General features: G+C 43.2%; 1 protein-coding gene across 1 annotated transcript in view; it reads right to left on the bottom strand.

Moving 5' to 3' along the window:
- NECAB1 (N-terminal EF-hand calcium binding protein 1) overlaps window positions 1-25,174 on the bottom strand; it is a 209,188-nt gene that overhangs the window by 13,089 nt on the left and 170,925 nt on the right. Inside the window, exons 7-9 of the mRNA XM_077270809.1 lie at window positions 19,214-19,326; window positions 15,742-15,818; window positions 13,034-13,087 (exon numbers count right to left, since the gene is read on the bottom strand). Coding sequence (XP_077126924.1) covers window positions 13,034-13,087; window positions 15,742-15,818; window positions 19,214-19,326 — 244 coding nt within the window. The remainder of the gene's footprint in view (window positions 1-13,033; window positions 13,088-15,741; window positions 15,819-19,213; window positions 19,327-25,174) is intronic.

The following is a 25,174-nucleotide window of genomic DNA, read 5'->3' as shown; positions in this document are numbered from 1 at the left end:
CTGTATATAGTATATAGCTGTATGTCATCTCCTCCTGTATTAGCCCTCGTTCACACGTTATTTGGTCAGTATTTTTACCTCAGTATTTGTAAGCTAAAATGGCAGCCTGATAAATCCCCAGCCAACAGTAAGCCCACCCCCTGGCAGTATATATTAGCTCACACATACACATAATAGACTGGTCATGTGACTGACAGCTGCCGGATTCCTATATGGTACATTTGTTGCTCTTGTAGTTTGTCTGCTTATTAATCAGATTTTTATTTTTGAAGGATACCAGACTTGTGTGTGTTTTAGGGCGAGTTTCGTGTGTCAAGTTGTGTGTGTTGAGTTGCGTGTGGCGACATGCATGTAGGGACTTTTGTGAGATGAGTTTTGTGTGGCGACATGCGTGTAGCAACTTTTTGTGTGTCGAGTTGCATGTGACAGGTTAGTGTAGCAAGTTGTGTGCAGCAAGTTTTGCGCATGGCGAGTTTTGCGCGTGGCGAGTTTTATGTGTGGTGCCTTTTGAGTATGTGCAAGTTTTGTGTGAGGCAACTTTTGCATGTGTTGCAACTTTTGTGCATGTGGCAATTTTTCTGCGTGTGGCAATTTTTCTGCGTGTGCAAGTTTTGCGTGTGGCGAGTTTTGCACGTGTGGCGAGTTTTGCATGTGGAGAGTTTTGCGCGTGGCGAGTTTTGAGCGGCGACTTTTGTGTTTCTACTTTTATGTGGCAAGGTTGGTGTATGTGTGGTGAAATGTGCACTGAGGGTGGTATATGTGTTCGAGCACGTGGTAGTGTGTGGCGCATTTTGTGTGTGTGTTCATATCCCCGTGGTGGTGTGATTATCCCATGTTGGGGCCCCACCTTAGCAACTGTACAGTATATACTCTTTGGTGCCATCGCTGTCATTCTTTAAGTCCCCCTTGTTCACATCTGGCAGCTGTTAATTTGCCTCCAACACTTTTCCTTTCATTTTTTCCCCATTATGTAGATAGGGGCAAAATTGTTTGGTGAATTGGAAAGCGCGGGGTTAAAATTTCACCTCACAATATAGCTTTGACGCTCTCAGGGTCCAGACGTGTGACTGTGCAAAATTTTGTGCCTGTAGCTGCGACGCCTCCAACACTTTTCCTTTCACTTTTTCCCCATTATGTAGATAGGGGCAAAATTGTTTGGTGAATTGGAAAGCGCGGGGTTAAAATTTCACCTCACAACATAGCCTATGACGCTCTCGGGGTCCAGACGTGTGACTGTGCAAAATTTTGTGGCTGTAGCTGCTACGGTTCAGATGCCAATCCCGGACATACATACATACATACATACATACACACACACACACATTCAGCTTTATATATTAGATAACATAGTAATTGAACAGCACTTTCCCTTACATGGGAATTCAATAAGAAAAAACATACATATATTAACTCAAATTCAAAGATGCAAATATGACAAGACAAGAACATGGGGAGACATAAAAGAGGGAAAATGGGGAGGGTAATGAGATGCTGCACTTTATTTCGTGATAAGCAGCAGTATATTTACCAGACAAGGACATACTATGTTCCATTTTATGAGTTCTGCCTCCCACCTCCTCGCACCCCACCCCACGCCGGCTCGACCCCAGTGTCATCAGAATCTCCCACAGGATAGAGTCTCAAATAGATAGAGTCAAGGTTTGTTCAAGATTTAAGTTCGCGTTAAGATCTATCCACGGTTTCCAAACCTGGTAGAAGGTTTCCCACACATCTTCCCTAGTCGCATGTATACGTTCATATAAGAGGATTGAATTCATTTTATCTCTAACTGTCTGGACAGAGAGAAACGGCGACCTCCAGCTGGTAGCTATATGTAGCTTAGCAGCCATAAGCAGTTGGCCTATCAGCTTGTGGAATTTATTAGTGAATCCAGGGTATTTGGCTCCCAAGAGGAATGTGGCCGGGTCAGGTTGTATTGTCCCGCCATACATTTTTCCAATTATTAATCCTACTTCCTGCCACATAGCTGAGGCTACTGGACATTCCCACCAAATATGCTTCATATCTCCCACTGCGCCACATCCTCTAAAGCATTGATCTGAAATGTTGGGGTATATAGCGTGGAGTTTACTTGGGACTTGGTATGTTCTGTGTAAGACCTTAATGGATGTCTCTGCCAGGGAGGCTTGATGACTACCCCTGGAAATTGTGTCACAGCATCGTCTCCAATTTTCCAAAGTTAGTTGGAAACCTAGATCTTCCTCCCACTGTTTCATGTATTGCAGTTTGTCAACACCATGTGCTGCATTGAGGCATCCGTACAGCAGAGAAATAGTTCCTCTTCCCAGTGGGTCATCCATGCATCTCTGTTCAAAGCCAGTCGCGCAAAAAGGGATTTTCCGTTGTAGAAACTGTTCCGCAAAATGGAAAACCTGATAGGTACGGAAGGTTTCGCTAATGGGTGGGTTGTATTTATGAAGGAATTCTTGTCTAGATAAAATTATATTAAAGGGTGAGCAGAGGTGCTTTAGAGTAGTAATTCCGTTTACTTTCCACCAAGCAAAAGAACGTGGGTCAAGTCCTGGTGGGAACATGGGGTTGCAGAAGAGGGGGGTCAGTGGGGCAGACCCAGATTGGAGTTCGAATTTAAATCTTACCTTCCTCCAAAGGATCAGGGAATGTGCTGTGAAAGGTGCTGTGATGTGTAGACTCTTTGGTAGTTTTTGTGTGGACCACATAAGGCCCGGCAAGGAAAACGGAAGTAGAAGGAACGATTCCAGGTCAACCCATCTCGGAGCACGGTTGACAGCGCAGACATTAGTCAATTGGGCTAACTGAGCCGCTTTGTAGTACAGTGTGAAGTTAGGCATGGAAAGCCCCCCCAGTCTTCTATGTATGAACATAGTTTTTTGACGGATTCTGGGTTTTTTCCCCTGCCAGATAAATTTTGAAATTATAGAGTGAACCTCGCGCAGGGTCTCATGGGGTAATGATATGGGGAGAGAGCGGAATAAGTACAGAAATCTAGGCAAAGAGACCATTTTAATTGCATGCAATCTGCCCAACCAGGTTAATTTCATGGCAGACCATCTAGCTAAGTCAGCTCGGAGATTTTTTATTAATGGGAGATAATTCCACTTAAATAGGGTCGACTTATGAGAGGTAAGGTTGACACCGAGATAAGTTATATAGTGTTCATTCTTTGTAAATTTAAACTGGGAGATAATATTTGTTTGCATGTCCTTATTGGTGTTAAGGAATAAAGCTTCGGATTTGTCAACATTAATTTTGAGTCCTGAGATCGACTCAAATTTACGTAAAACTGAAAATAAATTTGGGAGAGTGGTGAGTGGGCTAGATAGAGTCAACAGTAAATCATCTGCAAATAAGCTTGCCTTATACTGTGCGCCAAGTCCTACAGGCCCAAGTATGCTTGGATTAAGCCTTATTGCCTCGGCTAGCGGTTCCATGGCCATGGCAAACAGGGCTGGAGAAAGTGGACAGCCCTGCCTCGTCCCCCTTTGTATGTTGATAGGAGTAGGTTTAGTTGACGGGAGTTTCAGATAGGCTGTAGGACTGTCGTACAATAGTTGGAGGCATGAAATAAGGGTGCGAGGGATGCCAAATCTGGAAAGGACTTCAAATAAATAGGACCACGAGACCGAGTCGAAAGCTTTTTCTATGTCTAAAGCTAATAGTAGTAGGGGTTGCTTATGGTAGTTTGCTGAATGTATAATATTTAGATTTCTTCTAATATTATCGGGACCTTGTCTATTAGGTATGAACCCCACTTGGTCACGGTGGATAAGGGTGGGTAGAAATTTGTTGAGCCTAGTGGTAATAATGGATGTAAAGAGTTTGAGGTCAACATTTAGCAATGATATAGGTCTATAATTCTTGGGAAGGAGGTGGTCTTTCTTTGGTTTGGGGATTACCGTCACATGGGCAATATAGAATTCAGGGGGCATTTGGGTGCCATTTAGTAGAGCGTTACAGTAAGTTTTAATGTATGGTATGAGGATGTTTGTAAATTTCTTGTAATATAGTGCCGTGAGGCCGTCAGGTCCGGGAGCTTTGTTTTTTTTTAGGTTTTTAATTACTGCAGAAATTTCATCCTCAGATATTGGTGCATGCAGTTGGTCTAGCGAGGAGTTGGGAATTTTAGGTAATTTCAATTCATCTAGGAAGGAGGATAAGGATTGCGGTGAAGAAGTCTGTGGGGAGGTATATAGTTTCTGATAATAGTCTCGGAATGTTTCGTATACTATATCCGGGTGTGCGGAAATTTTGCCTTTGGAGTCTTTGATGGAGGTGACATTATTTAAAGATTCTCTGCATCTGAGTCTACGTGCTAACATGCCAGAAGGTTTATTTGCATATTTATAAAAAGTTGACTTGGTCCATGTTAACGCTCTCTCTGTTTTGTTCGTAAGAATAGCGTCTAATTGTAGCTTAGTGTCTCTGATTTGTTTAATCAGAAAGAGGGAAGTGGTGGCCTGGTTAGCAAGTTCGAGTTTCATAAGTTTAGTCTCTAAGCGCGTTTGTAATTCAGATCTTTGTTTCTTTTTATTGGACGCAATTTTTATTAGGGAGCCAGTAATAAATTTTTTATGTGCCATCCACACTACTCCAGGAGAGGTGTCATCAGTGGAATTAGTCTGGAAATACAGTCTCAACTCCTCTTTAATTTTAGAGAGTATAACAGGGTCAGTAAGTAAGGATTCGTTCAGTCTCCATTTGAATAATTTAGAAGTGGTAACATTGAATTTAAATGTTGATAGGACAACATCATGGTCAGACCATGATGATGGAATATGACGAGAGAATAGGACAGACGGGATCGTTCTTGCAGTAGTTAAGTGTAGGTCTATTCGAGAATAGGACTGGTGTGCAGGTGAGAAGTATGTGTAGCCCTTTACAGGACCGTTTAGTTCCCTCCATACATCGACTAGGCAATTGTCTTTTATTAGGTGTTGGATTTTCTTTTTGTCAGCTTTTGTTAAATCCGATCGTTTCTGAGCGCTGCTATCTAATTTAGGATTAATGATAAAGTTAAAGTCGCCGCACCAGATAAGGTGGTCGTACGTAAGAGTGGCTAATTTTGATATAATTAGCTGGAAGACCAATCTCTGGGAAGATGCGGGTAAATAGCTATTAACAATGCAAATTGTCTGATTTTGTGATGTTCCAAGAGTAATAAGGAATCTGCCCTCTGAGTCCGAATGTGTGCTGATGAGCTGAAATGGGAAGTTATTCCTAATGAAAGTGGCGACACCTCTCGTTTTTTTATCCCAGTTGGACATATAGTGTTGTGAATATTTGGCATCAAAGTGCTTAGGGTGGGAGGAGGTGGAAAAATGGGTCTCCTGGAGACAAATAATGTCTGGTGCGTGTTTTAAGTAATCAAGAAAAGCTTTCTTACGTTTAATGGGTGAGTTGAACCCTCTGACATTATGAGAAATAACATTACACATTTTTCAGTGAATATTTACCGCTGAAGAATGAGGAGGCTAGGGCAGGAACCAGAATCGTATGTCCAATTAGCAAACGTTGAATTAATTGGTAAGTGCAGTGATGATCTCTGTGGGAAAACAATAGGAAGGAAACAGACTGTGGGGAGACAAAGACAAACATAACAGTTAATAATAACAAACGGATATCATATCCGAGAAGTATGGCGATCTGGTTTACCATATTAAGTGGAGTACCAGGTGTCGCCAAGTTTAGGCAGCATGTTGTAGACCCGACATTTAGGCCCTTGGAAAAGTAATATGTGTAGAGGGGAAAGGGATAGAAAGAAGCAGGAGAGAGATGGAAGGAAGAAAAAAAAAAAAAAAAAAAAAAAAGGGAGGGGGAGGAAAGGGAGATGAAAGGTGAGGGGGGGAGGGAAGAGGGAAGGGAGGGGGAAGAGGGAAGAGAGAGGGAAGAGGGGAGGCAGGGGGGAGGGGGAGGAGGGAAGGGGGGGGAGGGAGAAAAGGGAAGGGAGGGGAGAGGGGGAAGAGGGAAGGGAGGGGCAGGGGGAAGAGGGAAGGGAGGGGGAAGAGGGAAGGGAGGGGGAAAAGGGGTGGGAGGGGGGAGGGGAAAAGAAGGGGGGAGACGGGACGGAGAAAGGGAGGGGTAGGGGGGGAAATGGGCGAGAGGGGGAAGAGGTGATGGGGTGAGGTAAGAAAGGATAGGGAGAGGAGAGAAGGGAGAAGGAGGGAGAGGAAGAAGAAAAGGAGAAAACTGCAGTATGGGAATTATTTGGGAGGAAGTAGGGGGAGATCAGAGCAGAGGAAGGTAGGGGAAGGATAGGGTCAATTAGGGATGCAGCAATCTGGTGGGCCACTTACAATTAATGTCAAAATAGAATATCTATATGAACATTTAGTATACAACTACCAACTCTGGAGGGCAGAGAGGAGAGGCAGTTAAGAGCCATCATCCCCTTCCCCCTCAATTCCAGGAGCAATCAGGATAAACAGTAACGGCCTGCTCCGCCCCTCGGAAATCAAGATGGATAATCTTGTAATTTGGACATATCAGACGACCCGTGCGTTTTGGCTCCTTGTTCTGGGAATATTTTGCCATTCTCTTGATGGTCTTGGTTTTCTCTGTGGCATGGCTGAAGTCTCTATAGAAATCGGGATCCCAGCTTTGAGCATGGCTTGTTTCCCTTCTTCTAGTGAACGGCAGGTGTACAGTTGAGAGTTATATGTAAAGATGAGGGCAAAGGGGAAGTTCCATCTGTATTTGATCTGCGCCGTCTGCAAGGCTGATGTTACTGGTTTGAGGGATCTCCTTCTGGCAAGGGTGGTTGATGCGATATCCGCGTAGATATGTACTGAAGATGGTAGTCCCGGCAGGTCTGGATTTTCACGTGCAGCATTCAGGATTAGATCTCGAGCCTCCTCATAATGTAGTTTTAGGATCACATCCCTGGGTATATCATTATTACGTGGTCTGCCCAGGGCTCTATGGATTCTGGTGATATGCAGCATGGACTGATCTGTGTCAGGGAGCAGCGCGGTAAAGAGGGCAGTAGCAGTGTCTTTGAGAGCTACAATATTTTCGGGAAGTCCCCTGATCCGCAGATTACCCCGACGTGATCTGTTCTCATAGTCTTCGCATCGGAGTTCCAGTTCTGCGACACGTTCTGCGTGTAGTTTGAGGGTTTCGCGATCTTCTTCCAACGCGTCTGCAGTTGCGTCCATCTTTTCCTCCAGAGCCACCGTACGCTGCATAATATCCTGTATCTGAGAAGAGATCTTCTGCATGGCTGAAGTAAGCTCAGATCGAAAAGTCTCTTGCAAGGATTTGGTAAGGGTTGCCGTGGAGATCGTTGTCTCCATATGGGAACTGGTCTCATCTTGGTCCAGTATATCTCCTGTGTTTCCTGTAGAGACCGAGGGAAGAGGAGTCGTAGTAGTCATTTTGGAAATGCTGCTACTCTGAAGAAGGTCTGCAATATTGCGGCCTGGTGTTTGTGCCGCACCTCCCTTCCTAGGCATCGTCAGGAGGATCTCCTGAGGGAGCAGTGAGTCCAGTTGCGGTGTGCTTGGCGTAATTCAGGTGCTGATTAGGGCCTAAATAAGTAAGTCGGGTAGCGGAGATCAGCAAGATATAACTATCATCGCTGAAAGCCGCACATGCGCCTCCAAGAAGAGGATTTTTTAGATAATCCTCATAGTGTGCACAGAATTAGAGCCCAACATGGACACTAGGTGTCACTATTGTAGTAGTGGGGGCAAACAGTGGCTAGTTGAGTCTTTTTTGTATATTATAAAATGTACTTCTAGTTCCGATATTGGGCACCAGATGTCGCTAGATGTCTGTCAAGTAGTGGAGAAAATCAGTCTAGGAGATAATCCATTTCTCAATGTAGTAAGAAATTACTGTAGAAATTGAGTTGCAGCTGAATATAAACAAAAAGGTATGGGAGAGCAGGAAGTGAAGATCCTCCACAAAATACTCCTGGATCAAGTCCAACCTTGTGTCCACTAAGGGGAGTTATTTTTATGATTTTTAATTAGTTAAATTCAATGAGTAACTAGTGCTGGGCAGGAGCTCCATAAAGATGTGACTGTTCCTCCTGACTCATAGTTGTTAACTCCCTCAGGCTGTATTTTTGTCTCCCTGCAAGATGGTGACTATTGGCGCCAAAAAAAAAAAAAAAAAAGAAAAAGAAAGATCAGGGAGAGGGAGAGCATGTACGGCGCTCCCAGGGTCTTGCATGCACTGCAGCCAGTCACCCCACCTCGGACACCGAACCGGCAGGTGAGTGATTGATCACTTAGAAGGTGAAGCGGGATCTCCCCGCTGGTGACCGGGGCCACAGTCTGTCATATATTGCAGTGCTCCGGTGTTAAGATGGCCGCCGCGTCTTCTAACTGCTGCCGATCGTCCGCTCTAACTGCTCCCCACTCACCGGATCTTCTCAGGGCAGCGCCGCGATCCTGGGCGTGCTCCCTCACGCCGGCACTCACACCGCTGCTCCTCTAAAAACATGATTTAAACAATAGGTCATGTTGTGAGCTGGTACCCTTGTACATGAAGAGTTCTAAAATAAGAAAAACTAATCACCTTAAGGCCCCTTTCAGACGTCACTATGTCCAGTATGTGTGGTGACAGTTTTCACAAGTACCGGAGACGGTTACACACGTAGACCCATTCAAGGGAATCGATCTGTGCACATGTCAGTTTGTTTCCACGGACCGTGTATCCATGGGCAAAAACATGCTGACATGTCCGTTTTTTAACAGCGCAGGACGCAAAACGTTCCACACACGTGTGACATCTGTGTGTCATCAGTGTGAAACATACCGACACCTGGGAAGCAGTGATACAGTAAGCACTGTTCCCCTGGGCCAGGTGCCGAAGACGGCTCTCATCATTTTTCCCTGCTCTGCCGGTGATCAGCATGAGAAGGGGAGAATGTTGAGAGTAATAATCAACTGATGACAGTGAGAACAGGCGGCAGCTGATGAGACTACTACTCCCATTAGCCTACACCTGCTGCCACTAATAACAGTGAGAGCAGGCGGAGGCTGATGGGAGTATAAATAAATAAATCGGCATGGGTTCCCCTGTAATTTTGATAACCAGCCAGGCAAAACTGACAGCTGCGGACTGTGACCTTTGGCTGTCAGTGTTAGCAAGGCTGGTTATAAAGAACAGAGGGGTCCCCAAGCTTTTTTTTAATTTAAATAAATTATTTAAAGAAATGGCATGGGGTCCCCCCCATTTTTGACAACCAGTCTTACTAAAGCAGACAGGTGGGGGCTGGTATTCTCAGGCTGGTAAGAGGCCCATGCATCGTGCCCCCACCACAGCCTAAAAATAGCAGCTGTAAAAATACAGGGGAACCCACCCCGTTTTTGTAATTTATTTATTTATTTATGGCCCAGGCGGCTGATGAATACTCCCATCAACTGCGTCTGCTTTCACTGTTATTTGCGGCAGCAGGTGTAGGCTGATGGGAGTAATAGTCCCATTAGCCACCTCCTGCTCTAGCTGTTATCCATTGAATATAACTCACACCATTCTACTCTGATCGCTGGAAGAACAGGGGAGAATGATGCAAGCTGTCTTCAGCACCTGGCGCCGAGGAACATCGCTAACTGTACCGCTGTTCCCCTGGCACCGGTACGTGTGGTACTGATGTGGCACACGGTTGCCACACATGTGCCGCAATTATTACACACACAGACACTTATCTCCGCTACTGTTTTTTTCGGTGCCGTAAATATCAGAATGCGTGAAACCCGCCTAAGAAAGTGATATCCATGTCCAAATAATGTTGAATTTCTGGGAATTGGTTGTGCAGAATACTAAACATAATGGTTTTTTCTTATATGTGCAGGAGAAATAAGTTGACATTTGAACATAATACATTTAAAGAACAAAACATCAAAGGTGAAGCAGAGAGAACAAGTCCAGCACAAATTCTGAAAAGGTCACGGATCTCCTGCAACTATTCATCCTCTGGAGGTTTCTACTTCTTGGCCACAGCAAAAAAAAAATAATCCAATGTTTTGATTCATAGATTAGATAATTTAGGAAACCCTTGATTAGCCTTATTAGTGCACATTTGGTGAAACTACATACAGTATGGTTATACTTGTATCTATAACCAGGGCTGAAGACGCAGTGAGACAACAAACTAAAAGAAAACAAAACTTTTTTTAGCACTTGAATGTATTGTACAAAAACTCGTATGTTCAGAAAAACACAAAAATTACACAATACAAACTTGGCAGAAAAAAAGGAATACAAAATTGAAAACAATGTCAGGACACAATCAGTAGAAGAGCCGCGGAGACACCATCACGTGTTTCTCAACGCAAGCAATGAATAGCCAGGTCTTTCACCGGGAAGGAACAACCACGGGAAGGGCAGCATCCAATAAAGGAAAACCACCTATGCCAAAACATGGTATCCATCCACAGACAGCTGTTTCGGGGTATTTGCCCCTCATCAGTGTGGAGTAGGAAACACTCACTTGGGTGAAACGTTTGGGATGTCCTTCCACAAGCTTCTCACAATAGTTGGTCGTAATTTGGGCCCATTCCTCCTGACAACACTGGTGTAACTGATCCAGGTTTGTAGGTCGCCTTACTCGCATCGGCCTTTTCAGATCAGGGCTTTGTGATGGCCACTCCAGAACATTGAGTTTGTTATCCTTAAGCCACTTTGCTACCATTTTGGCAGTATGCTTCAGGTCATTGTCAATTTGGAGATTAATTTCCGCCCAAGCTTTAACTTCCTGTCTGATATCTTGAGATGTTTCTTCAGTACTGCCACATAATCTTCTTTTCTCATGATGCCATCTATTTTGTGAAGTGCACCAGTCCCTCCTCCAGCAAAACAACCCAACAACATGATGCTGCCACCCCCGTGTTTCACAGTTGGGATGGTGTTCTTAGGCTTCTAGCTTCTCTCTTTTTCCTCCAGACATAACGATGGTCATTATGCCCAAAAATTTTAATTTTAGTTTCATCAGACCACAGGACATGTCTCCAAAAATTAAGGTCTTTTTTCCTGTGTGCATTAATCTGGCTTTTTTATGTTTCTTTTGGAGTAATGGCTTCTTCCTGGCAGAGTGGCCTTTCAGCCCATGTTGATACAGTAGTCGTTTCACTGTGGATATTGACACAATCTTACCAGCGTCTGCCATCATATTCACAAGGTCTTTTGCTGTTGTCCTTGGGTTGATATGCACCTGTCAGACCAAAGCACGTTCATCTCTGGGACACAGGACCCATCTCCTTCCTGAGCAGTATGATGGTTGGACATTCCCATTTTGTTTTTTCTTGCATATAACTGTACAGATGAACGAGGCACACATTCAGGTATCTTGAAAATGTACCCAAGGATGAGCTAGACTTGTGCAAGTCCACAATTCTCTTCCTGATATCTTGGCTGATTTCTTTAGACTTTCCATGATACTACACAAAGAAGCAGTGTGTTTCAGGTGTGCATTGAAATACGTCCAAAAGTGTGTCACTAATTAACTCGGATGTTGCCAAAAAAGCAAAAATCAGAAGCTTCCAAACACATGACATCATCATATGGGCAGTCCAGAATTGTTTAAAGGCATAGTAATCTTAGTTTATGTAAACGTTTGCAGTAAGTAATAAAAATGCCTTAAAACATTATCTCTCTCATTATTGTGGAATTTGGCAAATATTAATAATTATGGTAATCCTAATTGACCTAAAACTGGAAAGGTTTATTCTGATTTCATGTCAGATATTGAGAAAAACATGCACATGTGTCTTTTTATATATGCAAACTTCTGGTTTAAACTATATAAGGGCTGTCCCACACGTCCAGATAATTCCGGTACCGGAAAAAATCGGTACCGGAGTTATCCGTGTCCGTGTGCCTGGGAACTCACGTAGACCATACGTGCGGCACACGTGTGCCGCCCGTATGGCGAGTGGGTACCACACGGAGCGTGTGGTACCCACGCGTGTGGTACCCTGCATCATGCTGAAGCCGCGATTCATATGTTCCCTGCAGCAGCGTTTGCTGCAGAGAAAATATGAATAATAGTGTTTAAAATAAAGATCTATGTGTCCGCCGCCCCCCCACCCCCTGTGCGCCCCCCCGCTGGTCTGAAAATACTTACCCGCCTCCCTCGCTGCTTCCTGGTCTGGCCGCGGCTTCTAGTGTATGCGGTCACGTGGGGCCGATCATTTATAGTCATGAATATGTGGCTCCACCTCCCATAGGGGCGGAGCCGACTATTCATGATTGTAAATGATCGGCCCCACGTGACCGCATACAGGAGAAGATGGGGGCAGAGAGGAAGGAGTGACAGCCAACGTGGGAGCCGGGTGAGTATTTTCTGACCAGCGGGGGGGCGCACAGGGGGTGGGGGGGCGGCGGACACATAGACCTTTATTTTAAACACTATTATTCATATTTTCTCTGCAGCAAACGCGGCTGCAGGGAACATATGAATCGCGGCTTCAGCACCATGTGGGGGGGACAGCGCTTACTGTAGCGCTGTCTCCTGCACGCACACGGACCCCAGACGGAGAACGTCCGTGTGAGGTCAGTGTTTTACACGGACCCATTGACTTTAATGGGTCCGTGTAATACGTGCGCTCCCACGAACACTGACATGTCTCCGTGTTTGGCACACGGAGACACGGTCCGCAAAAAATCAATGACATCTGAACAGATGCATTGATTTTTATGGGTCTACGTGTGTCAGTGTCTCCGGTACGTGAGGAAACTGTCACCTCACGTACCGGAGCCACTGACGTGTGAAACCGGCCTAATGCGGTCGTCTGCATGAGCCCTTAAATGCTGACATATTACAGCTGACACTCAAGGTTAGTGTCACAGCTACAATTTTGCAGATTAGCATTTATAAATATATTTTAATTCCTCCCTTTAGTTTCCTAGTGACAAAAAAGAAAGTGTACTTTTAGATAAATTTTGCAGAAAAGTGAAAAAAGAACGAAAACTTTTTTATAATGGTAAAACTTGCTGTCGATTGTTGAAAATGTCACATTTAGAAGCTTTTCCCGTTTGATGCTGAGCACTCTGCTGTGAAAACAAATATCATTGAATTACTTACCGATTTTGTGCTTCCCGCTAAGATTTCTTCTTCCAGGGGTTCCAGTTTTAAATCCTTAATAAAACAGCAAAATACACAAATAGTTTTAGAAAGGTACGGGTAACAGAACACTAATAGGTACTGTATATAATGGTGGGGAGGTGACCATGTATCAAAATGAGGGCAAGGTAAAAGTGGAGCAGGCACCCTCTGTAACCAATCAGATTCCAGCTCTTATCTTTTAATGGTACCCTCTGTAACCAATCAGATTCCAGCTCTTATTTTTTAATGGTTCTTTGAAAAATAAGAACAGGAATATAATTGGTAGCTATGGGTAAGATCTCTATTTATCCCTGCGCTAGTGTGGATAAATCATAAATTCAGTTTATATGATTTCTTATGAAATTCACTTAAATTTGTGCATGTATCTGGGATAGGTGAACTCCATTACAAGCAAAAGAGAGAACCACGACTAAAGTGAGAGATTACAGGCGTATGCATCACATAACATAAATATTGACTGATGTCCCTGAGGACAGGGATTGGGGGGATATATTCTACACTCAGGTGTCCTGTAAAGATGGCCTGTCACAAGATCAAAAGTGGCAAGTTTTAGATTTATTTCATTCCGGCTTCTCCCTGGAGTATTCCATTTTGCGTTATTCCGCTTGTTTGTTTTTTATTTCTTTTGTTTTTGTAAATCCTTTTTATTTAGTACTAATTTCAATGGTGTTTTCCAAGGGAGGCGTGGCTTACATAATTCTCTGGGGGCGTGTCTTTAGGCTGCTTTGTATTATTACACTGTGAGCCACACCCCCTTAGGAAATACCCCAAAAATTAGGACAAAATAAAACCGTATAGCAGATTAAATATTAAAAAATAAGTAAACAATACTAAGGGGAGCAGTGGGTATAAAATAAGAGCAAACACTGGATACTTTTGTCCTGGTTATGGTGCCATATAAGGTCCTAATAGAATTGCCATTCTAGGGCCCTGAGTATTCACGCAGAGAAGAGATCATTAGGTTTTTTTTTAAAAGGGGTTGTCACCTACTTGGACGAACATTTCTCAATCTGAATGTTTCCTCCTTTAAAAATAACAGCACATATACTCACTTCCGGTGTCAGCACCGTTTCACCAGTGTCAGCACTGGCTCTCTCAGTGATTGTGTAACATTGTGGCGTTACGCAAACCCTTCTGCCAGTCAGCAGCCGATTCACTCTCCCCGCCTTCAGACAAATTGCTTACATCTGAAGGAAGTGAGTGCTGCTGTTCTTTCTTCCTCCAGATGTATGTGATGCATTTGAAGCAGGAAGCAGGGAGAGTGAAGCAGATGCTGATAGGTCTCAGGGTTTGCATGACGTCACAATGTTACACAATCACTGAGAGAACCAGTGCTGACACTGGTGAAACGGTGCCGACACCGGAGGTGAGTATAAGTGTTGGTATTTTAAAAGGAGGAAACATACAGATTGAGAAGGGGTTGTCCGAGTAGTTGAAGAACCCTTTAATTATCTTATGAAGGGTGTTGGCAGCCCCAAAGCTTCTGTCCTCCCCATAAATGTTTATTCACACATGGCAGAGGCAGAATTGTTGGAGAAATGTCTATTCCATTTATTTGTATGGAGTTCACAGATTTCTGCAAGCTGAATTCAGAGGAACAGAACAGTGACAAAAATTGTTATACAAATCTGCTGCATGTGAATTGACCTCTGGATTTAGAAGATATAAAGAAGCACTGGGATTTTAATATTTTCATAAATGCAAAGGTGCAAAAGAAAAATCATAACTGTTACCCCCCTTTAGGGTCATATTAGTTTTGGTAGATATTTGCAATAAATAGACACGATGCAGGTGATATATCAGATCTGTGTTCACCAAGTTGAATCACCCATGTGATAGATCTTATCAGGGGTGTTGGTGGACACTGAAGATACTTGGATCACTGGTATGGCGATATAATATGCAAATTGCCTCTTCAGAGAAAAAGAGGACTTGAACTCTATAGCGCCACCTATTGGAAGTAGTGATCCTGCAAGCCACAATCAACCCTTTAATGAGTCTTGCAATATGACTTAGGATAAGAGCCAAATCAGTATCTCAATTCGCAGAGATACACCGTGTCTGCGAATTGAGATACTGATTTGGCTTTTATCCTAAGTCATATTGCAAGACTCGTTAAAGGGTTGATTGTGACTTGTAGGATCGCTACTTCCAACAGGTGGCACTATAGAGTTTAAGTCTTCTTTTTCTCTGAAGAGGCAATTTGCATATTACATTTCCCAGAGGAGCACTGCACGGCGAATCAGCCTCCTTACCTTGACAAGCCAGAGCTGGTATGTCACTCTCCACAAGGAGAAACCTTACCTCTTAGACCTGGTGTGGAGATACAAATCAATGTGGCAATTACCTAGGCAATAGGGCAGGTGCCCCTAGTGGCGGATACCAGCAATGCCACTGTCTCTTATCCTTTAGTCTACACACCGGCCAAGGTTTATAATGGAAGGAACCATATTATATGAGGTTACCTCCTCCCATTGCAGACAAAGGAGAGGTGTTGTCCCATATTATCTGCATTTCCTTTCAGACGGAATCTTTAGTATCAGTGTGATGCTAGGCACAAAGCTCGGGAACAGTAGGGCATCGGGATGGAAATGGGCAAGGTACTAGGAACTAGAAAAGGTAACCACGTTTTAGAGGAAGAAAACCTCAGCGTTGTATTTCAATACCTTCTTCTCCAGTCTGTCAATTAGTTTCTGAAGTCTGTTTATCTGGGTCATCCACTGGTTGTCTTCGTCTAGCAGGCCTACGGGAAGAATAAATAAGTCATAGAACTGAAAACATTCCAGCTTTTAATACGAGCTGCTCTAGGGAGCCACCATTCTGCCTGTAGATTTGGGGATATTAAACCATTCTGGGGTTATTCCTTCATAAATGTGTATAAAACATTGTGCTATAGTACCAAGAAGTATAAAGTCACAGCCATTGAGTGTAACGACTGTGAGTGTAACTGGAGGAGACGGGGCCAGTCCAGATACCCAAATGGTATATACATCTTGACGTTTATCCTAAGGACGCAGATACAGCTGAAGCCTGTGGCCGAGCAGAGCCTCTGTTTTCTCGCCCCACTACTTACTCTGGAAAGTTAAAAGCCACTTGTGGCCTATCAGGGGTGAGAGGTGTATGGAAGACGACACAGGACTTCATCGTGCCACCTATGCCGAGCCACAAACTGCAGAAAGAAGCAGAACTCCGTCCCTCATCGTGGGAATGTGAGTACTGACTCAAACAAGGCATTAAATCACTAGGAGAGGAAGAGTATTATTATATAGAACAAAGGGGCACTTATATGGAGGGACAGTGGGCATTATTAATTTATGGAGGCACATAGTGAGCGTTATTAATGTATAGAGGCACATAGTGGGCATCAGGTACGGACTGGGGATGAAATTCAGCCCTGGCATTTGAAATCACACAGGCCCATGTTGTCCCCGTCCCCATGAACCAGATGCGATATATTACTAATATTACCCTGGATGGAGGAAAGGACGATTTTCTACAAGACCAATATTTCTAATGATTACCGTGGCCTGCTGGGGTAAGTGACGGAGTCAGTGACCTTGTGCTCCATCACAACTCTTAACAGAATTGGTGTCTTGAGAACACTCATTCTATTAGTAATGCAGCAGACAAGGAAGCCCATGACCAGAGAGGCCCTTCTGGCATTTGCCAGAATTGCCAGATGGCCAGTCCGGCCCTGGTGGGCATTATTAATGTATGCCAACACATAGTGGGCATTATTAATTTATGGAGACACATAGTGGGCGTTATTAATGTATTGAGGCACATAGTGGGCATTATTAGGGTATGTGCACACGTATTTTGTAGCTCTGCGGATTTTTCCGCAGCGGATTTCATAAATCCGCATTTAAAAGGCACTGCGTTTTACCTGCGGATTTACCGCGGATTTTATGCGGATTCCACCTGCAGATTCCTATTATGGAGCAGGTGTAAACCGCAGCGGAATCCGCACAAAGAATTGACATGCTGCAGAATGTAAACCGCAGCTTTTCCCATTGTTTTTTTCTGCAGCTGCAGAAACGTGTGCACATAGCCTTAATGTATGGAGGCACAAAGTTGGTATTAATGGAAGGAGGCACATAGTAGGCATTATTAACAAGGAGGCACATAGTTGGCGTTATTAATTTATGCAGGCACATAGTGAGCATTATCACTGTATGGAGGCACATAGTGGGCGTTATCAATGTATGGAGGCACATAGTGAGCGTTATTAATGTATGCAGGCACATAGTGGGCATTATCAATGTATGGAGGCACATAGTGAGCATTATTAATGTATGGAGGCACATAGTGGGCATTATTAATCTATGCAGGCACATAGTGGGCATTATTAGTGTATGGAGGCACAAAATTTGCATTATTAATGTATGGAGGCACATAGTGGGCATTATCAATGTATGCAGGCACATAGTGGGCATTATTAATGTATGGAGGCACATAGTGAGCATTATTAATGTATGGAGGCACATAGTGAGCATTATTAATGTATGGAGGCACATAGTGAGCATTATTAATGTATGGAGGCACATAGTGAGCATTATTAATGTATGGAGGCACATAGTGAGCATTATCAATGTATGGAGGCACATAGTGAGCATTATTAATGTATGGAGGCACATAGTGAGCATTATTAATGTATGGAGGCACATAGTGGGCATTATTAATCTATGCAGGCACATAGTGGGCATTATTAATGTATGGAGGCACATAGTGGGCATTATCAATGTATGCAGGCACATAGTGGGCATTATTAATGTATGGAGGCACATAGTGGGCATTATCAATGTATGGAGGCACATAGTGAGCATTATTAATGTATGGAGGCACATAGTGAGCATTATTAATGTATGGAGGCACATAGTGGGCATTATTAATGTATGGAGGCACATAGTGAGCATTATTAATGTATGGAGGCACATAGTGAGCATTATTAATGTATGGAGGCACATAGTGGGCATTATTAATGTATGGAGGCACATAGTGAGCATTATTAATGTATGGAGGCACATAGTGAGCATTATTAATGTATGGAGGCACATAGTGAGCATTATTAATGTATGGAGGCACATAGTGAGCATTATTAATGTATGGAGGCACATAGTGAGCAGTATTAATGTAGGGAGGCACATAGTGAGCATTATTAATGTATGGAGGCACATAGTGAGCATTATTAATGTATGGAGGCACATCGTGGGCATTATCAATGTAGGGAGGCACATAGTGAGCATTATTAATGTATGGAGGCACATAGTGAGCATTATTAATGTATGGAGGCACATAGTGGGCATTATTAATGTATGGAGGCACATAGTGAGCAGTATTAATGTAGGGAGGCACATAGTGAGCATTATTAATGTATGGAGGCACATAGTGAGCATTATTAATGTATGGAGGCACATCGTGGGCATTATCAATGTATGGAGGCACATAGCGGGCATTATTAATGTATGGAGGCACATAGCGAGCATTATTAATGTATGGAGGCACATAGTGAGCATTATTAATGTATGCAGGCACATAGTGGGCATTATCAATGTATGGAGGCACATAGTGAGCATTATTAATGTATGCAGGCACATAGTGGGCATTATTAATGTATGGAGGCACATAGTGGGCATTATCAATGTATGGAGGCACATAGTGAGCATTATTAATGTATGGAGGCACATAGTGGGCATTATCAATGTATGGAGGCACATAGTGAGCATTATTAATGTATGGAGGCACATAGTGGGCATTATTAATGTATGGAGGCACATAGTGGGCATTATTAGTGTATGGAGGCACAAAATTTGCATTATTAATGTATGAACGCACATAGTGGGCATTATTAATATAAGGAGTTACAGAAGGGGCTTTATTAATATAAGGAGTCACAGAAGGGGCATTATTAATATGAGGATGCACAGAAGGGGCTTTATTAACATACAGTACATATGGGGTCCTTAGGAGTCTAGTTATGCCCCTGCTACCATGGTAACATATTACCAAAAATGAAGCAGGTGCCGGAGACAGAACTGCTATTCTTGCTATTATCGTACAGTACAGGCAGTATGGGGCAGATACTAAATACACATTACAAGTCTCAACTCAGTAAAGGAAGAAAGTGGAAAAACATACCAAGGTTAAACTGTGGGCTGTTTGGAGAAAAGCTATTATTTCTCTGAAGTCTTCGATTAGATCGTTTCCCTGACCACGGGATGGAGAGCACATGGGGCTTTATAGGGCCTTGTCTGCAGGTAATCAGAGAACAGCATTTTGTTGCTTCTTTTATGGAGGGATGAACTTGAGATGAGTAAGAATAAAACAATTTAAAGTGAACCCGTCAGTATGATTTAGCGATGTTAAATAAAGGCATGGTCATAATGGCGCTGCTATACCAAATTACAGCAATACCTTTAGGCCACATTCACACTATCAGTATTTTTACCTCAATATTTGTAAGCCAAAACCAGGAGTGGAACAATCAGAGGAAAAGTATAATAGTAAGGCTACTTTCACACTAGCGTTAACTGCATTACGTCTCAAAACGTCTTTTTTTCGAAAAAACGCATCCAGCAAAAGTTTTTGCTGGATGCGTTTTTTCCCCATAGACTTGTATTGGCGACGTATTGCGACGGATTGACATACGTCGTGTACGTTTTACGACGGATGCGTCGAAATTTGGCGATACGTCGTCGGCAAAAAACGTTGCTTGTAGCGTTTTTTGTCTCCGCCTAAAAAACGTGTCGCGACGCATCCTGCGGCATGCGTCGTTGGCTACAATGGAAGCCTATGAGCGACGGATGCGTCGGGACACGTCGTACGACGCAATGCAGCGCTGCAATACGTTTTTTTACACTGAGCATGCTCAGAAGCTGGATTTTGTTGCCAATTGGCCAGACACCCCCAAATCTATATAAACCTGGCCTGGGCCTTCAACCCCACATATATGGCCACGTATATACGTGGCACTTATATACGTGGCACTTATATACGTGGCACTTATATAAGTGCCACGTATATAAGTGCCACGTATTTAAGTGCCACGTATATAAGTGAAACGTATTTAAGTGCCACATATATAAGTGCCACGTATTTAAGTGCCACGTATATAAGTGAAACGTATTTAAGTGCCACGTATTTAAGTGCCACGTATTTAAGTGCCACGATATTTCAGTGCCATGTATAACCACGTAGTTATAGTATTTATAGTACGTGGCACTGAAATACGTGGCACTATGACTGTCAGAAAATGTTCATCAAACGGTTAGGTGTGAGGTTAGGGGTAGGGTTAGGGTTTGGATCCCTTTATCATCATCCGTAGTTCATTAATCGGATGAATCCACAGTCGTCTCCGTCTCCGTTGCTGCAGAAGCATCCTACGTCTTTCCGCTGCCGCCTCCTTCTCCCGCACTATGATATCCAGGCGATTCGTCTCAAAGATAACGTCGGTAACCAAACTAGCAATCCTCACAAGAACACCTTCCATCGCTGCCACAAAACTAAAACCCTCAAAGATGGGCTGTAAAAACAGTAACTATATAGTTTTCCATATTTTCCAGTAGCCAATCAAATTTGGGAGCCTCCCATTTTAAAAACGGATCCGTCGTAAAAACGGATGCAACGGATGGTAAAAACGTATGCAACGTATGCAACGCATCCAGTATTTTCGACGGAAACGTTTAGCGGATTTGCGACGGATCCGTCGAAATGCTGTATGCGTTGCATACGTTTTTCACTTTTTTTGACGCATCCGTTTTTTCGGCAAAAAACGGATTTGCGACGTAATGCAGTTAACGCTAGTGTGAAAGTAGCCTTACACGTCATCACTTTTGTATTTATCAACCACTCCTGGTTTTGGCTACAAATACTGAGGTAAAATACTGACTAAATACTGAACGTGTGAACAAGGACATAGTGAAAAAATCTGTGCTGTGGACTGCAAAGCAGTGACCTGTCAAATAGATACCAGTGGCCGGCGGAGGGCCGGGGCAGGAGCTGAAGACCCTACTCACAGTGTTGCCCCCGTGCACCCAGAGTTAATTACCTGAAAGCTTCAAATATGACTTAAAGAACAACCATAACGTGCATTACATCACTAAGGCCGGAGTCACACTACCGTACAATAGGGCTGAGTGCTATGCGGTAAAACATCATATAGCACTTGGCCCAGTGTTACTCTATGGGGCAGATCACATATGCGATTATTTTCTCATGCCGAATCTGCATGAAAGGAAAATCGCAGCATGCTACGATTGTCACCGAGACTTCGCTCACTCACACCCATATAAGTCTATCTGTGCGAGTGACACAACGTACAGCACTCGGATATCACCTAATGCGGTGAGATATACACCGGCAGCATAGGAGATGGAGAAATTAATTTCTCTGCCTCCTTCGCAGCTCAGCTCTGATCCTCTGTGCGAGAGACTTGGAGGAGAGAGCACTGACACTCAGATCACGCTCGCGGCAGAGCAGGAGACGAGGGTCATTAGTAAATCCCATCCAATGCTCTCACGCTGGTGTGACTCGAGCCTAAAGTTATCTATTTAATCTGTATAACAGCGCCATTATGGCCAGGCCTTTTCTTCACACTGCTATATCATGCTGACTGGTTCTCTGCAGAGAAACCATGACAAATACCAGAACCTTCATGATTACTTAAAGGGAACCTGTCACCTGAATTTGGCGGGACAGGTTTGCGGTCATATGGGCGGGGTTTTCGGGTGTTTGATTCACCCTTTCCTTACCCACTGGCTGCATGCTGGCCGCAATATTGGATTGAAGTTCATGCTGTGTCCTCCGTAGTACACTGTTATGATCCTTAGTGGTTGAGGATCACGAATTACTCCAGCTAAGTAACAAACATAGGACAAGCTCTAGGGAGGTGGCAAACTGGACTGACCGCAAATCTGAACCTATCCAAACACACTAGAAGTAGCCGGTGAACGTGCCTAAAAAATCCTAGACGTCTCGAGCCAGCCTGAGGAACTAACTACCCCTAGAGAGAAAGAAAGACCTCTCTTGCCTCCAGAGAAATAATCCCCAAAGATATAGAAGCCCCCAACAAATAATAACGGTGAGGTAAGAGGAAGGCACATACACAGGGGTGAAAACAGATTCAGCAAATGAGGCCCACTAATACTAGATAGCAGAAAATAGTAAAGGGGTCTGTGCGGTCAGTAAAAACCCTTACAAAATATCCACACTGAGATTTCAAGAACCCCCGCACCAACTAACGGTGTGGGGGGAGAAACTCAGTCCCCTAGAGCAACCAGCAAGCGAGGAGATCACATCTTAGCAAGCTGGACAAAAAACATGATGAATGCTGATAATCAAAAAATGAACGGACAAAAACTTAGCTTGTCTTGGAGAGGCTGGGAGCAAGGTAATCACAAGGAATCTGAAGAGCACTGAATACATTGATAGCAGGCAAGGAACTGAGTATGCAGGTGAGCTAAATAGGAAACCAACCAGGATAATGAACCAGCTGATGCAGCAAACCTGCAGAAAGACAACACTACACAGTACCGCTTGTGACCACTAGAGGGAGCCTAAAAATAGAGTTCACAACAGTACACGCCTGCGCAAGGCAAGATTGCCTTATGCAGGCGTGTACTACGGAGGACACAGCATGAACTTCAATCCAATATTGCGGCCAGCATGCAGCCAGTGGGTAAGGAAAGGGTGAATCAAACACCCGAAAACCCCGCCCATATGAAAGCAAACCTGTCCCGCCAAATTCAGGTGACAGGTTCCCTTTAACACAAAATGCACATAAAACACTTTTGCTCCTTGCATCAAATTTATTATGTGTTTTAGACACCTTTAGCATCAGGGTTTGCAGGATAGGGGTACAGCCTAATGTGCGTCACCATGCGTCAAAAAAATGGCACAAAGTTAAAATAGCTAATTAATGGCATAATCTTGATGAAGTCCATGCATCTGTCCAACAGTCAGAGAGTGGTGGACAGACCCACAGACTTGCTATTGAGCCCAAGCACTGTTGCGACGGAGCTGTGTATTTCAGAGTGGTGTTTTAACCAATCAGTAGGGGTCTCAGAACCTTTAACCAATCAGTGGAGATCTCAGGACCTTTAATCAATCAATGGGGATCTCAGAACCTTTAATAACCAATCAGGGGGTCTCAGAACCTTTATCCAATCAGTAGGGGTCTCAGGACCTTTATCCAATCTGTAGGGGTCTCAGGACCTTTAACCAGTCAGTAGGGATATCGGGACCTTTAACCAATTAGTAGGGGTATCAGAACCTTTAACCAATCAGTAGCCGTCTCAGGACCTTTATTCAATCAGTTGGGGTCTTAGAACTTGGACTATCACTGATCAACAGCATTATATAGTCTCTTTAATATTTGACATATTTTTTTCAGATGACAGGTTCACGTTAGAATCTGTCACTCTTAGGTTGGGGCTACATGGCGACACGCATTTTGTGTGGTAGCAGTTTTCTGACAAATTGTTCAACTTGTCTGCAATTTGCTGTCACGCGAGTAATTTAGATCTTTGATTTTGGTATAAATAAACCAATTTACTGACAAGTCGCACACAATTACACATCACATGAAACTTGTATTGACGTCTATGGAAAGTGTGTCCCATGTGACTTGCCACCAGTGGCAGAAAATTCTACACATTTGGAAACATATACAACTACAGTATGTCTCAAGTTGCTTCACGACACCATAGAAAGTCATTGCATCCATTTTTGCAATATGTCAGTGTTTTTAGTAGCGTTAATCTTAGCAAACAGCAGGAAACACTATAATAAATCTGCTCCGCTTTAAGACTGTCTTGTCTAAGGGAGGAATTTATAATGAAGGAATTACTTGGTGTCATTTTTTTTACTTGCTTTATCCTATTTTGTAATTTATGTTGAGACCAATTTATCAAACTGTTGCACAACGTAGGCTGAATTTAGCACCTTACATTTTCGACCCCAATTGTAAAAAGTGACTAGAAAAATCAAAGCACAGAAAACTCTTGGAACGTTTGTAAAAAAAAATAAAAATATAACAATTTCATATGAAAGGATGAACTAAAAGTAGAGAAGAAAAACTAGAAACACGGATCAGTCATTCAAAGTATTTTTGAGAGCCAAATTTGCCAGATAAGAGGAGGAACTATCAAAGGAGTGAACATCGCCTGTCGTTCAGCTTCTTCACAATTATCGGTGAATATGGAACATAAAAGAAACAATGAAGAGGTGGGCAAATTACAATGACCTGAGACCCTGAAAACTCCTGCTATTTTGGATAAAAGCAGGTTCTCAACTTAAGGGTATGTGCACACAAAGTCTTGTAAAATCATATCAGCGATGTTTTTCCAGAATTGTCTTATTTTGTGCCTTTTTTAGGCTGTTTTCTGCTATTTTTTAACTTATAAGTGTAAAATAGTTAGTGGTTACCAAGCAAAAGCTGGTAGAAGAATTGTCAGGTCACTTTTTTTTAACCCCTTCACATCTATGATTTTTTGAAGAGGGTTAAAAGACGTTGAAAAGATTGACTATATGCACAGTAAGTTGTTTTGACAATGCAAATCGTGTTAATTCTTCTTGACATTTCTTTAGCGCGTTTTCAGGTGGGTTACTCTGCTTTTCTGCCAAAAAAAGACATCATATTCACATACACAGTGTGATCTGAATCTTTAGCATGAGAGAATCTACAACATAGGTGTGGAGGAGACGGAGAACTTAATTTCTCCATCTTCTCCGTTTCCGAATGCGGTCCGATGTTTCACGCTCACCCATAGACTTATATGGGTGCATGTGATCCAATTATCAGAGCCACTCGTGGCATGCTGTGATTGTTTTCTCGTGCCAAATCGGCATGAGAAAATACTTACAATTAAAAAAGTGACCTAATACTCCACGTGTGAACGTGGCCTTAGTGCATTGAATAGCAGTTAGTTTCTGCACCCATGTGATGCGAACAAGCACAAGGAGTCTGTCACATTGGTAATTTACAGACCTTCTGGCTTGATCATTTCTACAGCTGTCTAAACTCAACCTAAATAAAAACAATTACAGCACAGCGTGAATCTGCGATGTCTAAAAATCTTCTTAAATCAAGCAAAAAAGAGT

The sequence above is a fragment of the Ranitomeya variabilis genome, chromosome 6 (assembly GCF_051348905.1).
Source record: "Ranitomeya variabilis isolate aRanVar5 chromosome 6, aRanVar5.hap1, whole genome shotgun sequence".
Classification (NCBI taxonomy): domain Eukaryota; kingdom Metazoa; phylum Chordata; class Amphibia; order Anura; family Dendrobatidae; genus Ranitomeya; species Ranitomeya variabilis.
This window is presented reverse-complemented; position numbering and strand designations above follow the sequence as displayed.